We start from the raw sequence: 15960 nt of genomic DNA, 5'->3' as shown, positions 1-15960 counted from the left end.
TTTCTTCCTTCCTTCCTTCCTTCCCCCCTCTCCTTCCTTCCTTCCTCCCTTCTTTTTAATTTTATCTTATTGTTTTTATTTTTTATTTTATATTTTTCATTTATTTTTACCCTTCAAGTCCCTACTGTATATTTTATCACTTCTAGTTCATAGGTTTCAATGAGATTCCTGAGTGTGTAAATGACTGGGTCTCCCTCAAGCATCATCAGATGACTTCCTCTGGCAGCCGATGGGAACCATGACTTCATTCCCATCAACATCCGATGAGTGTTTTCTCTAACTCCACATCCTCGCCTACACATGCACAAAGTATAGAGAGTGATAGGCTTTGAAGCTCTCAGTCCCGGAAGGGTATCTTCATCAAACCTCTTCCCTCGGGGATCAGGGATCTATATGGCAAGAGGAGGCATAATGTCTCTAACAGACAGAGGGGCTGGAAGACATCAAGGAAAGAGGCCTTCCACCCACAACACATGAACTCACAAAGTCTGGCAGAGTGCACATGCCCTGTAACAGGTTCAAGCCAAATAGGTTCTGGCATAGAGAGTAGAGATGTTGACACAACCTCCACCCCTAAGCAAGGAGCTATCTGCAACTGATGTCACTTCCAAAGGAAAAATTAGTCTTCTCCAGTGGAGTCTCGGTGTGTATATTACTACACCTCAGGGCAGACCCATGCCCAGGAGAAGTTGGCCAACACAACATAAACTCAATGGTATATTGTAAAACTACTTGCTTTGTTTGGGTAGACTTAAGACTCCTTCAGGCACTCCCTCTTGGAACTAGCCACTCTGGAGAGGACATGTGTAAACGCTGGCAAACGACTGCCTGCAACTAAACCCTCAGCCACAGACAGCTGCCATTTCCAGCCATGTGAGCAAGCCTGCCAAGACATTCGGGCCTGCCAAGCTTGGTCTCAATCTCTGCCCTAAGTGGAAACTGGCCAGCAGTTCTCCAGAACCCTGAGGTATAATAAGTTGTATTCAACATGACACAATTGAGATGACTTTTGTTTTCTCGTTGTTTTTAAGGAAACAGATTGCTAAATCATGACTATTTGTTTTACTTCTTACCACAGGTAATAAATTTCCTGGAGAATCTTATGAGGAATGTTTGGAGAGCACTGTTTTTGAGTAGATGCCACCAGTACTTGCAGTTAATAAATTATAAGAGACTGAAGACAAAAGAGCTAGAAGACTACAGTCACTCAGGACAGTAAAAAAGGCAGCTAAGGACCAGAGAGCCAGATGTCAGGGAGAATGGGTAAAGTTAGAAGACTACATTCACAAAGTACTAGAAATGAACAAAGGTGAGGTCAAAATGAATTCTGGGGCCAGAACACAGAACAAAGTAAAGCACTTCTGTAGAAAACCAGAGGATGTTAAGGGAGAATGTGGGAGGTATCCAGGAGGGGTCGTCCAACCAGCAAAGGACACGCGGACAATATGCATGGTGAGCTTGTGAGCTCGAGATCTCTCTTTCTCCCCCCCCCCCATCCCTCTCTCAAGGAAAAAAAACAGTAAAAAAGTGAAAAAAGGAAGGAATGGGAGAAAAGAAAAATATGGGATAAAAGGATAATTTGCCAATCAATGTCTTACTAAAAATTAAAACCACTTTTAGGTAAATCTGTAATGGTAGTTTAAATAAATTTATCTCAAGCTAAAATCATTTGCCATGGTTTGAATGTTCTTATATTAAGTAAGTAAACAGTCTCGAATGTTGAGGTCCTGAAGATCTGTTTGGGCAATCAGGGCTTTGCTGTTATGAGTGGACTGCCTAGTATCCGAGGAATGGGTTCACTATTGGAAAGCAGTTTCTGATAAAATGATGCATTCACCACTTCAACCACTTGCTAATCCACCATGGGATGACTGATTCAGCAGTATGGGATGACTGGCTCAGCAGTATGGGATGACTGACTCAGCAAAATTGGATGACTGACTCAGCAGGACAGGATGATTCAGCACAAGTCCATCCTCAGATGCAGCAAATCTGCCTTGGACTTTCAAACCTCCAGAGCATGAACCACTTAGATTTATGGTCATTAAAACTCAGTCAGTCTAGTTTTCTGTTGCAACATCATAAATGAAGTAAAACGAAGCATTTACTTGAAATTTTTTCATTCTTCGGTTTATGAAGTTATTATTACATGACTTTGATTCTTAGTGATGTTGCAGAAAATCCACCCTATAGAAAAGCTGCCTTTATAAATGGTCATGCATCAGTGCATAGCCTTCTGGCCTCCTTGATGATGAGGTTAACTCTTGTTTTTCCTGAATAGATGAAATTCAGTCTTCAAGTCACCTGACTTACCCGCACACTCGGCACTAACTTTGTTGGAAACACTAAACCTTCTATTAGGGGTCTTTACAGTCAGTTTCTTAGAAAATAGAATATAAGAGAAAAAGAAAAAATCTTTCTGAACTCAAACATTCCTTGGGACAATTTATTCAAGGTTCCTACATGGTAATTCTTAGGCATTTGCTGTATATACAAAATCTATGGATTCCAACTCATAAAGCCTTGGGAATTAACCATGCACAGCAGGTTACTGATGTCACTGAAGTAAATTATGTTAGGTTACAGTCACAATTAACAACATGATCAACAACATGATCAAACTCATTTGCATGCATTATTTAAATTTATATAAGAACTCTTCCTACTGCTGATCATGTGAACATGATGAACTCTCTAAGGATTCTTTTTAGAATTTATTTCCTAGTGGCCCACATAATATTAATACTACATATAACAGTTTACCTGTACCAAATGAGTATGAATACACACACACACACACACACACACACACACACACACACACACACGCACACACACTCTATCTCCTCTGGGTGTCATCTTCCCCACTGTAAATGCTTGATTTTACATTAAAAATTTACTAATTTCAAGAACATTCTAGAAGATTTACAAAGAATACAAAAAACTCAGTACCTCAATTCTAACACTTTCCATTTAGAGACTCAGAATAGCGATTAACTCACAGGACCAGAGAAGAAAAACTGTCAAGCCCTTCTACTCTAAAGGCCAATGACATTCTTTTAGTTCTCTGGCAATTTTACTAGTATATTAACAACTAAGGTAATTTGTAGATACCAAGTCAAATCCAAATTTTAAAACAACAACAAGAAAGCAGATGTGGTTATGAGGTTCTCACATATGAAACAGAGACAGTAGCAGAACCCAACAATGGGATTACAGACATGGCAGCAGCGACCTATGGCAGGAAGTCTATGAAGAGAAACCATGGGTGAAAACATTGACTAAACAGGAGCTGGCAAGGGCATCTTTTACCAGAGCCTTAAAAATTCCCTCTGTGCTAATATGTGAGTGAAAATCTGTCTCCTTCACTGAAACGGTCGTGCATCTGTGTTTCTTCCTCTGATCTGCTGAGACACTAGCCTGCCTCCACCCACCACAACATGCACCCAGAGAGGGCAGCAAGGGGCCTGTCACAGTCACCTGGGGAAGGTGACTTAGGATCCTTAGGGCCAGCAAAACCAAAGATCCTCCCTGGTCAAAACAGGAAGCAGAAAAAAGGTTACTGTGATGATTCCTGAAGCCAAGGGGTTTACTATTATATGCTAATTAAGAAGCAGACTTCTATCCTCAGATGCATTCAAAAATTCCTGCTTTTAAAACAAATAAAACATTTTATAGTTGATGTTTCTCCTATGCCATTATCATTAGTGACCTTAGCAGAGTTTCTAAGCATCCATGTAGCTAAAGAACCCTCATTTCTTGTCTAAGGTAGAAGCTGGGCAAGGCTCTGCTGATGAAGCCGTTGGATACCATGGGCTTGGTGAGCGCTTCACCACAGCCTCAACCTCACATTCACCATAAACTGTCTTCAATGGTGCTGCATAAAATTTTCGTAATTTTATTAAATCATACTCAGCTAAAAGTCATAAGTTACCTTTAAAATTCCTTTTACCCTTCAATGTGTAAGGGTTAACAATACATTTCTCAATAAAAATTAAAATAAAGTTACATTATAAAGAGATGCTGCTTGTCTAGGCTCAGGGGCAGTAACCGTGTACTCTCACTCACTAAACACAGAAGCCTGGGAGGGTGCCAACGCAAACAGCTACTCTTCTTTAGAAGTCAGAGGCAGCCATCCATAATCCTGTCTTTTGTTTAATAAACAACTTGACTGTTAGCTTCTGTGTCCACCAACAGAGCCGTGGCCTGATCAGCAGCACAGCAGTCAGCCTATGAAAGTCTGAGAGAAGGATTCGTGGTCTGCAGTAATTAAATTTCTTCTTTAAAAGAATTCACATTTGGGATTAGGGGAAATCAAGAAACTTCATGAAAGGTTACTGCAGACATCTGACAATAGCATCAGAAAGACAAGGAGATACTTGGGTCACAAGCTACACACTTTCTGTCACTTGACTTCCATTTATAAAAACATTACAATCATAAACACAGGAATCTCTTGTGGCAACTTCGTTCTAAACACAGAATATGACAGTCATGGAAGAAAGCCTATTTCTTCAGAAAAAAAAAATGTAATTGATTAAGAACTGATTCAATGAAAAGCTTCCTTGAAGTACATGCTGAGTAGAGGTTAGAAGCACGAAGACCAAAGGGCCAGGGAAGTGGGAAGGAATCACACGCTTACCTCGGCTCCTGGGCACTCAGTTGTATTATAACTTTTTGGGGCAGAGAATCTTGTGAACTTTGCTTTGTATCCTGTTAAAAGAAAAAGCATAGTGTTTTTTAAATTTTACTTTTTAGAACTAATCATCAAAATTAGCTAGTCAATGCTACCTTGCAAAAATTTTAAAAAGAGCACACCAGAGGACCAAAATTCTCTTTCAAAGTACATGGAACATGCTAAGACTCAAAACAAATAATTCTGATGTGTATGTGTGTGTGTATGTGTATGTGTGTGTGTGTGTGTGTGAGAGAGAGAGAGAGAGAGAGAGAGAGAGAGAGAGAGAGAGAGAAAGACAGACAGACAGACAAAAACAGATAGAGAAAGAGAGAGAGAAAAAGACACAGAGAGACAGAGACATACAGAGAAACAGACAGACACAGAGACAGATGAGAGACACAGAGAGACACAGAGAGACATACAGAGAGACACAGACAGCGAGGCACACACAGAAAGAGACAAAGAAAGAGACAGAGAGAGAAACAAAAAGAGAACGTCAGATTCAAGTACATTGTGCATTACTGGCCAAGAGTTCACAATGGCACAATAAGTTGCTCCATTTTAGAACCAAATAAATCTGCGTGCTCGAGAACATCCTCCAGAAATCTTTGTGCCCTGTATCTCACATCCTTAGGAAATATATATCCTCTTCTTATGTTTTTTTCACTTTAAAATGAAAATTTGTAATCATGACTTGATTACAAGCATCCATCTAAGAAAATCGTGAAGCTGCATCTCTAATTCCAAATGTGTAATTTAGAATTGCATATAAAATTCCAAATCCCAAAATTCATAAAGATACTAATGATAACTAAGTTACAACTTTAACTATCAGAGGCGTCAAGAGGCCGTGTAGAGGGTGCTAATCAGCATCCTTCTAGATGCCTCTTCCCAGACAAGGAGAAGCATAGCCCCTCCGTGCACTTCCTGCTATATTAGCTCTTCTACTCACAACAGCACAAGCCAAGGCAAGTATTCCCTGCTATGTTACAGATAAATGAAAATGATCTAGGAAAACTCTGTCAAGGCCACCACAGTCGGGCTCTGGCAGAGGCTAATCTCCTATTTCTGTGGTTCTCAACTTGTGGGTCATGACCCATTTCGGTCAGCCTCTTTTATAGAAGTTTCCTAAGATCATTGGGAAATGCATAATTTACATTATGATTCATAGCAGTAGCAAAATTATATTTCTGTAGTAGCGGTGAAAGCTAATGTTATGGCTGCAGGTCAACACAACGTGAGAAAGTGTATTTAAGGGTCACAGCATCAGGGAGATTGAGAACCACTGTTCTACACTCTTTTATATCTGCCCCATCAGTGTCCATGTCTGAGCGCTGCCAACAGAGCGCAATGGACCTATCGTACCACCAAAAGGACTGTTAAAATCAGTTTTAGCAAAAACAGATTAGAGGCTTAACAAAAATTCAAGTATCAAGAGCTTTCTAATTAAAGCCAAGCGGGGTAACTGATCACAGTACCCCAAAGCTTTACAATGAAGAAATGTTCTAACGCTCATCAATTTTACCTGCTTTGAAATGAATTCACTGGGTCATCTTTCACTGAGATTTAGGCAGAATGAATTGCATACAGAAATCAAATGCAAGCACACTTATAGGAAAGAGATGTTTGAATATGCAGGCGACTTCTATAAAGGGATAGAAAGTTCTTAACTAATGGGTAGAACAATTCTTATACTTTATAAGTTATACTCTTTTTAACATTCTCTAAATGGAGTCTCTCGACTCTTTTTTTTTAATCCAAGAAGAAAAGAATCACATGGTTTTTACAACTACAGAAGGGATCAACTAACCATCTCTAAGAAGGCTTTGGAAGGATCTGACTGGTACAGCGTTTTGTCCTTTAAGATGAGAAGAAATGCAGAATCTCCAATTATCTTCTCCAAAGAATTTAATGACTGAAAGAGTCTGCAAAGAAAAAAATATATTAGCTTAACAACTGAAAGATCTGCATATATTTTTATTTATAAGACAATGGACAAGCCACCAACATTTCCATCTTATGTTTACAAATACCTAAAGATTCTATAATGCACTCGCTCTGTTTTCCGCTGGACTAACTTACTAAAAGTCCTTGCAGTTCTTACAAACATCATGCCAAATAAGAAATTCTTGACTGCTCCGAATGCTACCAAGGAATATGGACAAAGCCATGATTTACATCTTTACCCTAGGAAAAAAATCGAATGTTAATAGAATAGCAAAAGAAAATGTGCTATTAACTCTGTTAGCAAGTATACCCAATCTGTATGTAAGCCACTCCCCTAAGAATCAGCAGTGATGTCTGGTTGTTTTCATTTCATGCTTTTGTTCGAGACAATTATAAAGAGAAGTTTTCACAGATGGGGGTGATGGAACAGACGTCATCCTTGTTGCTTACCCAGAGCACTGGCATTAGTAACTACTCATTTTACATTCTCCCTGAGAAAAAAAGGAGAGCCCAAAACCTACCAATTCCCAGCTCTGGAGCCATGCCCAGGAGAAAAGACTTGGTGTAAATTCTCTATAATTTTCCAAGCCCAAGTTTGTATAAGGCTTTATGAACCAAGCATCCTTAAACAAACACTTGTGTAGAAATCTGCAAATAAACTTTCTCAACCATGTCAGTTATTGAACAGAATGACCTGTTATGCTTCTATTACCAACCGTCATTTTCTCTAATATAGGAAGCAATCTGGTATCTCTATGCTGAAACATTTTTGTTGGCATATAACAACAGAAGCAAATAAAAAAAAATAAAACAAAAACAAAAACCTATAAAAGAAGCTGGATTTAGGTATGATCTCAGCATGCAGGAGGCTGAATCAGTAAGAATGTCACAAATTTGATACCAGCCAGGACTGAGTTAACGCCTGAACTAAAGAGTGAGACTCTGCCTCAGAACAAACAAAAATCTCTCAACAAATTAGAAAAAACAACAACAACAACAACAAAATGACAACTTCTTTTTGTTGAATGTAAGACCTTAAGTGTACAGGATTAGTATTATTAATTAAATAGATTTACATAGTAAATCTACAACATTAATAGCAAAATCTTATGGGTTTTAGTTCATACCATTATCCAGATAAATTTCTCAGCATAGACATATTTGTCCACAGTAATCTTGTTCTCGACAGACTAAAGACCAGACAACTAGAGGTAGTTAAGGAAAACAATCCTTCAAGCCAGGCCTGCTTCTATTATCCACATAGCTATCGTTATCAGACAGCTGAACCTGTAGAATAGAAGCCATGTTCTACAACAGCTTAAGCCATACACAGATCACAGCGTATTAAACAGTCCTAATTAACGTGAGGGAAAGGCCCTGACCAACACTTACATCTATCCCACGCACATGCAGCGTCCTAATGAGATGAGGCATGAACCAGAGTTGAACATTCCCCAAACAGCTCCTTGGGATATATAAAACTGTACAGTTCAAATGAAGCACAGTGAGAAGTTCAGGAAAGATGGGGCAGAACAGAATTTTAAATATTTAGACCTCTTCTCAAAGTGAGACTAACAATGCCTCCGGCATCCTAACATGAACTCATCACATTAATGTAGAACAGGGTTCAGAGAGCAAGCACTCCGGAGTCACAGCTTGTTCATTCATGGTTCTGCCTGTTGTTTAAATAGCTGGTACCCTGCCTGTTAGTCAACAGGCTCACCTGTCCACTAGGCCCCTCCCACTCACCCTTCATCTAGCGTCCTCTCACTATTGCAACTACAACATGGGGATAACTGGAGGACTTAAGTCTTTATGTCACTGACTCTGCCCCTTCTCTATCAGTCCTAATATCTACATATGAAGCTAAAAGTCATCATCCGGTCCCAGCCTACGTCACCCCTTTTCATGTCATAATTAAAAGTAACCCTTAAATATCCCATGAAGCATTCTCTTTCTCCATGGTAAAGAGCCTGATCTACAGACTGAGTTCCAGGGCAGCCATAGCTATACAGAGAAATCTTGTCTCAATGGAAGGTGGGGTTGACAGACAGACAGACAGACAGACAGAAAAAAAGGCAAACATTTAGGCTACTGTTGAGAGCAGTTCTCAGACTCAGCACAGGAGGGAGAGGAAGAAGCTGGAAGGTTCTGGCTTCCCTCCAGCACTGTGGAGTTGACACACTGCCTGGGTGATCTACAGACTTTAAAATATGACATGAGAATAAACAGGGCAGAATTAATGCTGTTTGGAGTTGCTCTTGGCAGCCACCGATCCCTCACTCACACAACTGTTCAAAGGGATATGCCTGCCAACATCAGAATGAGCGGCAGTCAACAGCAGAGTGGGAGAGTGCACCAGAACCAGCGGCCTCTTTGTCTCTGACTCGCTGACGTGTGTTTTGAAATTTCCTTCTTAACAGTGTCTGTGCTAATGACTTGATAATTGTTTACGACTTTTCTGTTGAAGTGTGAAGTACTGGCAGAGTAAATTTACAAATGTCAAGTACAATTTGAAAATTACTATGTCTTTCTGCCACCTCTAACACACAGTTCTGCACAGGCCTGATATTAAACTAAAAGCATCAGAAACCACACTGGGTACTTAGTGACTGGCCTCCTACAAAGGTCGCGAGACAGAACATGGATGGATAATTCAATGTCCTATGGCATGTACCTTTGCTATGGTGGCCGGATAGAGCAAGTAGGCAGGGCAGGAGAGAGGTTCCCCACCGCCCTGTGTGTCCAAGACTTTCTTAGAAATTCTCAGTAAGTCAGGGGCAAGAACAAAGACAAGCAGGCTCTGTCCTTCCTTTCTGTGAGAGAAACAGCCACGGAATTGCCAGTAATGACAGTTCGACCTCTGTACAGACTACACCGAGGAAAAATGGACAAGATATTCAAGATAAGATCTTAAACATACTTTTTGAAGGACTACAGTCAATAGTAAAGCTTTAAGAATATGTTTCCTTTTCATTTCTTGAAATCTAGTTAAAATAGTAGAACTAAATCTTCAGGGCTTAGTACAATGGAAATGCCAATTGTAAATCAATTATTTAGTATTGATTTGATATGCTCTACACTCTTTTCACGATAAGTAGTTATAAAAGTTTTAAATGTGCACAGTAAATGTCTGATAATTTTAAAATATTACAGAGTATAGCACCTTTTATGCATATTTTTAGCACAGAGGATCAAACTACAAGGTCACATACATGGTATACAAATTCTCTACCACTGGGTCCCATATCCCCACACAATAATGAAACTATAAGAAAATCCCAGTGAGACAAGAGTCTAAACATAGAGAGACAGCAGGTAAAGCTCTGTGGCCAATGTGAAACCCTCCCTGACTAGATCCTCATGCCTGCTTATCAAAGTCGGTAAGGACAGGGAGCTTAGCCGGGATGGGTCAGCTTCTCCGCTAGTAGGCAGCACTGGTGACAAAGATCTCAGCCCTTCCAAGCCACTAAGTATACGTACATCGTCTAATTCTTAAGTAGTACTCTTTAACCTAAGATTCTTTTCTTAGAAACAACTGAGTCCCTGCTTCCTTAGCTGCCTGAAAGACCCTCTTGAGGAAGGTCCTTCCTGTTAACACCAGCCACCATTCGCACTTCGGACATTTTCCTCCCCACACCCTGACTTACTGCAGTCCTTACTGGTTTTCCCCTTATTTGGCTTTCCTATCAGTGCCCCTCTAAGACATGTCAAGCATTCAAGGATGACTGGGTATGAAAGAAGACAGGATTAAGCTGCTGTATGGGGGAATGGCACTCAGTTACCTGCCCAGGATATGTATGACTGATTAAATGTCAAGTATTTGATAAAGAAGACAACCTCAACTGCCAAACTGTGCTAAGGAGAGCGCAAGCCTGGCTTTACGACAAAGCTTAATATCTGGAGACAAGGACGGGGACTCAAGTTGACCACTGGGGCTACGACGACGACACTTCCACAGAGTTCTTCAAAGTTGGTGATGTTTAGCTATGGCAATATATATATATGTATGTGTGTGTGTGTGTGTGTGTGTGTGTGTGTGTGTGTGTGTGTGTATGAACAAATAACATTTGGTATGTGCTCTGCTATACAATAGCAGCTTCATCTCCAGACACACACACACACACACACACACACACACACACACACACGTACCCACACATTAAAAATACTGTACTTGAACCTGTGTTTCCATAGTTCATTACCTGGTACCATAGTCCACAACCACCCAGTCTTTCGCAGTTCCTGTGATGGCATCGTGATGCTGAAATAGTCCCAAGTTCCTTCTGGCTTCCGTCAGTGTCGTGTAATGAGGTGATGAAAGAAATTTATTTATCTTGTATTTCTGAGCTTGTTTCAAGGCCAAATGGTAAAGAATTTCAGCAGCCCTAAGTGCACAAAAGAGTCGTTAATATATTTTCAGAAAAAAACGTTAACTTATAATCACTGATAACTTTTTTCTTGTTTTTATTTTTGAGACAGGGTCTAACTTTGTTGACCAGGCTGGCCTTAAAGACATAGAGATTCACCTGTCTCTCTCTGCCCACCCCCATTCCTCCACACTGGTGCTGGATTAAACACATGCACTACCATACCTGGCTCACTGATGATTGTTAAACGTAGTTTAAAAATATATATATATATATGTTATATACACACACACACACACACACACACACACACACACAAAATTTCAATGCAAATTATATGGAAAATAACAATGATAAAATTTTCTATAAAACTAACATTGTACCTATCTAATATATTTAAGTTCTCAATCACCAAAGACTACTGTGTTTACAGTGATACTGGAGGTATTAGTATACTGGGAAAATGCCAAAGCCAGTTGGCAGGAAGGTAGGTTTCTCTGTATGGAAAACAGTGAGAAAAATGAAAGCAGGCAGAGTGAGAGACTGAGCCTGGTGTTAGCTTTGGAAATCTCAAAATGCAGTTACATACCCCCTCCAACAGGCCACACCTCCTCCAACAGGCCACACCTCCTCCAACCAGCCACACCTCCTAATCCTTCCCAAACAGTTCAACCAACTGAGGACTAATCTTTCAGATTTATGAATTTAGGTGGGCTTCCAACTCCTGCAAATCCTCCTGCATTGGCCTCTTGGGTGCTGGCATGAAGTACAATGCCTGGCTTTTTCATATGCTTTAAAGACTAGAATGGTTCTGAGACAAGAATATGAGCTTATGATCAGCAGGTCATACTTCACAATAGGTTTCTTTCAAAATGCTTTCAAAGGCAGCATGGACCAGAAGGCCAAAGAAGGTCCCGCATCATAAACATGCTAGAGAAAGTGGATGAAGGCACCTCAAAACTGTATCAACACTCAGGAAAAAGGAGGTATTAGAAATGTTTTCATCGGTCGGGCGTGGTGGCGCACGCCTTTAATCCCAGCACTCGGGAGGCAGAGACAGGCAGATTTCTGAGTTTGAGGCCAGCCTGGTCCACAAAGTTAGTTCCAGGACAGCCAGGGCTACACAGAGAAACCCTGTCTCGAAAAAAACCAAAAAAGAAAACAAAACAAAACAAAAAAGAAATGTTTTCATAAAATATCATGAGTTCTCTAAATTGTAAAAATAAGGAAAAAAGAAAAACTTACCCCTACTTCAAATTTCTTGTCCAGACTCATGCCATGGAAGTGAGCAGGTCAGAGTTAAATAAATCGTGTATGCTCACTCACATCCATGGCAAACATTCCTGATTTTGAAAACAGTAATATATTGTAGGGCTGGTTCTCAGCCTTCTAATGCTGATCCCTTTTAATATAGTTTCTCATGCTGTGGTGGCCCAACCATAACATTATTTCATTGTGCTGCATAACTTTAATTTTGCTACTGTTATGAACTGTAATGTAACTATCTTATGTATAAACTGCATCTGTTATGCAACTACTTTGGGGGTTGAGACCTACTACACTATAGGAATATCTCAAAATCCATTGAAGATTTTGAAATGATTTTTTCATTTGTGTGTGTATGTGTGTGTGTGTGTGTGTGTGTGTGAGAGAGAGAGAGAGAGAGAGAGAGAGAGAGAGAGAGAGAGAGAGAGAGAGAGAAGAACTGACCTGAGGCCTCAGATATGTTGAACAAGAGCTACACCAGTATGTTAAACTACCGGACTTTCTTCCTTATACCTTTCTATCTACACTTTGCAAATGAGAGTGAAATATTACCATCAGACAATACATTTGTTTTATATGAAGTAATAGTCAGAAATTTAAAACTATTATATACTTTTTACTTCATCTTGCCTTAATGTATAATATAAAAATAAATTCCTAGTCATAACCACTGTGCCTTGAATATATTTCATCAATATGTTAAATATATTCACAACTCTTTGCCATCAGAAAATAATTAACACTCAAAACTCAGTAATCCATTGGTATAAATCTTTATACTATGTATTATTTATTCCATTTTATCATAAAAATTTGTAATGATAAACATTACTTCATGAGCATTTCTTTAGTATGTAAACATGATACATATTATAAACATATTATAAATATACTCTTCTTTCATACCTGAGATATTTTCTTAAAGAAATTTATGATTTTCTTTAAAAACTGTCTTTCTAAAATGTATTCACAAAACACTAACACATGAAAGAGAATGGGTAAGCTCTAACTTGATTATAATATCAAGACTCAGCTTGAAAGGCCTGGAGAGATGGGTCACAAGTGGTGCAGACCATGAGCTAGTCTTCCAAGAGGACCTGGGTTTGGTTCCTGGTCCCCAGTTTCCAGCACCCACATGGTAGCTCACAACCATCTGGAACTCCAGTCCCAAAGGATCTGGTACCTTTTTCTGGCTTCTGCAGGCGTCATGCACACATGCATTGCTCATATACACATACATGTAAGCAAAACACACATATATAAAGTAAAAAACAAATCTTTGAAAAAAAGTCATCTTGAAAATAAACTTCTCTACCGGGTCCAAGGTGAAAGGAAAGATTTGGGCATCTCAGGATAGTTCAGTTCACAGAGCGTCTGACTTGGTTTCTTAGAAACCTGTTTCTAAACATGTTTGTGTGTGGCTAGAAGCACGTGGACAAAATGCAGACTCCAGTTCTTGGCCACACGGGCCACACATTTCCAGTGCTCAAGTATAAAAGCTTCCACGATGGACGTCACAGACAAAGCTCTCTCTGTCAGTAACTGGAAGTTCTACTGATCCAGCGGTTTATGCTACCGTGCTTCCTCCTGGCATTTCTACAGAATTCTTCATCCAATCACCTGCTTGCCCATCAACTCTCAATGCTTTCCAATTCTAAGAAGGAAAAGTCAGATCTATGGAAAGGTGCTTGAAATCAGAACTGAGCTGGAGCCTCTGCAGTTCTCCCACATAGAAAATGCCCTCACTTTAGAGCGCGCACCGAGAGGCCTGCTGGGTTACCTGCCTGAAGATGCACGAGTATCATCTAATCCTAACACAGGGCAGAAACAATACTGAAATTAATTAGAAAAACACGGAGTGCAAACTGAAGAGAATACAGCTCAATAAGTTGCTTTTCCCTTAGAACCAAAAGAAAAAAATGTATGCTAATTTAATTACACTTTATAGAAATATTCTGATGGCAATAAAACTCCAATGTATGGCACATCACAGAAGGATGTATTTTGAACTGCTATTAGAACGGTACGGCAGCATAACAGAATAAACAAACCAGAGGATCCAAAGGCCGAGTACCTTATACGAGACTCCATTATCCTGTCCACCCGCTTGTAGAAAGGTCTGGATGTGAAGTAGCCACTCCAGTAATGGTCATCTCGGTCAGCGTACGTGAAGAAGTCGCCACTCAGGGCAGGGAACACAGACTGGCTCCCCTTCTTCTCGGCTGCCACAGCTTTCTCCAATGCATCGAAATAATCTGACAAAGTTCCAAACTGGATCTAGGAAATACAGTCATGTTTTAGCTATTCGCTAATAATTAATACTTTATGTTATTAATTCATTAATAAAATAATTATGTAAAAAGGAAAAATTAATAAATATTTAGAAAGAGTTCCATGTTGGCATGGGCACAAAGGTTATACTCGTAAATTATAAGAGAGGAGTGTCCGATGCCAGTGACTTTTTCTTTGAATTGTACCGAGGCCCATACTCAAGAGGAAACACACCTATGTAAGCAGTTTAAAGACCTGTTTAGCTCTACAAGTCTATAGAACAAAAGGCTCAATGTGCTGAAGGGTTCAAACAAAAAGTAGTTCTGATGAATGTAGACAGGGCACCAGTAAAAATCTGACCAAGTGCAAAACGTTCCAGAGATCTGGAGACAACTTTAGCCTCAAAGCATCTCACGTATCTTCCTCTTATACATATTTGGTGTATGTATACCAACGGCCTTCTTATACACCAAATATGTCAAATTCATGGCACCCAAGAGTAACTTGCTCATCCAGAACCGCAGATGAAATACAGCTCTAACAAGACATCAAGGTTTTCAGGTTTGATTTTTGTTGTTGTTTTGTAAGTTTTTTGTTTTTGTTTTGATTGTTTGTTTGTTTGGGTTTTTTTTTTTTTTTTTTTTTTTTTTTTTTTTTTTTTTTGGTTTTTTCGAGATGGGATTTCTCTGTGTGGTCCTGGCTGTCCTGGAACTCACTCTGTAGACCAGCCTGGCCTTGAACTCAGAAATCCGCATGCCTCTGCCTCCCAAGTGCTGGGATTAAAGGCGTGTGCTACCACGCCCTGTTTTGTTTGTTTTGTAGGAATTAAAAAGTTTACAGTAGACACACAGGGCTATAGCCGCCCTGTGTATGCTCATGGAGAAGTCTGTATTGATCCGGCCTCATTCACTGCACTGTGTTCCAGATACACTCACGGGCCTAAATATGAGAAGCATGGACTAACCTGGAGGAACAAGGCAGTGTACCACACAGGTCTGTCCACGTTTGCTGAGGTGCCATTTACTGCAGCCATGTTATGGAAGCTGTCTAGATGTCCATCAGTAAGTAAATGGAAAAGGGTATGTGGCACATACACACAATGGATTATTACACAGCCATGAATAAAAAGGAGGGGGGGAGGGGAAGGTGGAGGACGAGAAACAACCAGTAGCAGTATCACACTGGCTTCAGTGAAGTGGGCTGACCTGGAGGTCATGGGGATCAATATCAGAAAGGCAGAAAAGCAAGCCGAATGTTTTCTCTCATACGTGGACTCTAAAGGGAACTAGAAAGGGGCATCAAGGGGTAGAAAGAGACTTTTATGAGGAAGAAGCAGCAACTGGTACGGAAAACAGGAGTACCTTTTACTTGCATGCATGAGCATACATGCAGGCGCGCCATGCATGTGGGGACGGGGGTGGGGTGGGG

At 40.1% G+C, this 15960-nt stretch overlaps 1 protein-coding gene across 1 annotated transcript in view; it reads right to left on the bottom strand.

Annotated features, from left to right (window-relative positions):
- The window catches only part of Man2a1 (mannosidase alpha class 2A member 1), a 154759-nt gene that overhangs the window by 71552 nt on the left and 67247 nt on the right, over positions 1–15960 (bottom strand). Inside the window, exons 9-12 of the mRNA XM_021217692.2 lie at positions 14336–14538; positions 10831–11013; positions 6489–6603; positions 4643–4713 (exon numbers count right to left, since the gene is read on the bottom strand). Coding sequence (XP_021073351.1) covers positions 4643–4713; positions 6489–6603; positions 10831–11013; positions 14336–14538 — 572 coding nt within the window. The remainder of the gene's footprint in view (positions 1–4642; positions 4714–6488; positions 6604–10830; positions 11014–14335; positions 14539–15960) is intronic.

Source organism: Mus pahari, chromosome 18, assembly GCF_900095145.1.
Source record: "Mus pahari chromosome 18, PAHARI_EIJ_v1.1, whole genome shotgun sequence".
In the NCBI taxonomy this organism is placed as follows: domain Eukaryota; kingdom Metazoa; phylum Chordata; class Mammalia; order Rodentia; family Muridae; genus Mus; species Mus pahari.
Note: the sequence above shows the minus strand (reverse complement) of the source record. Positions and strands in the feature narration are given on the sequence as shown.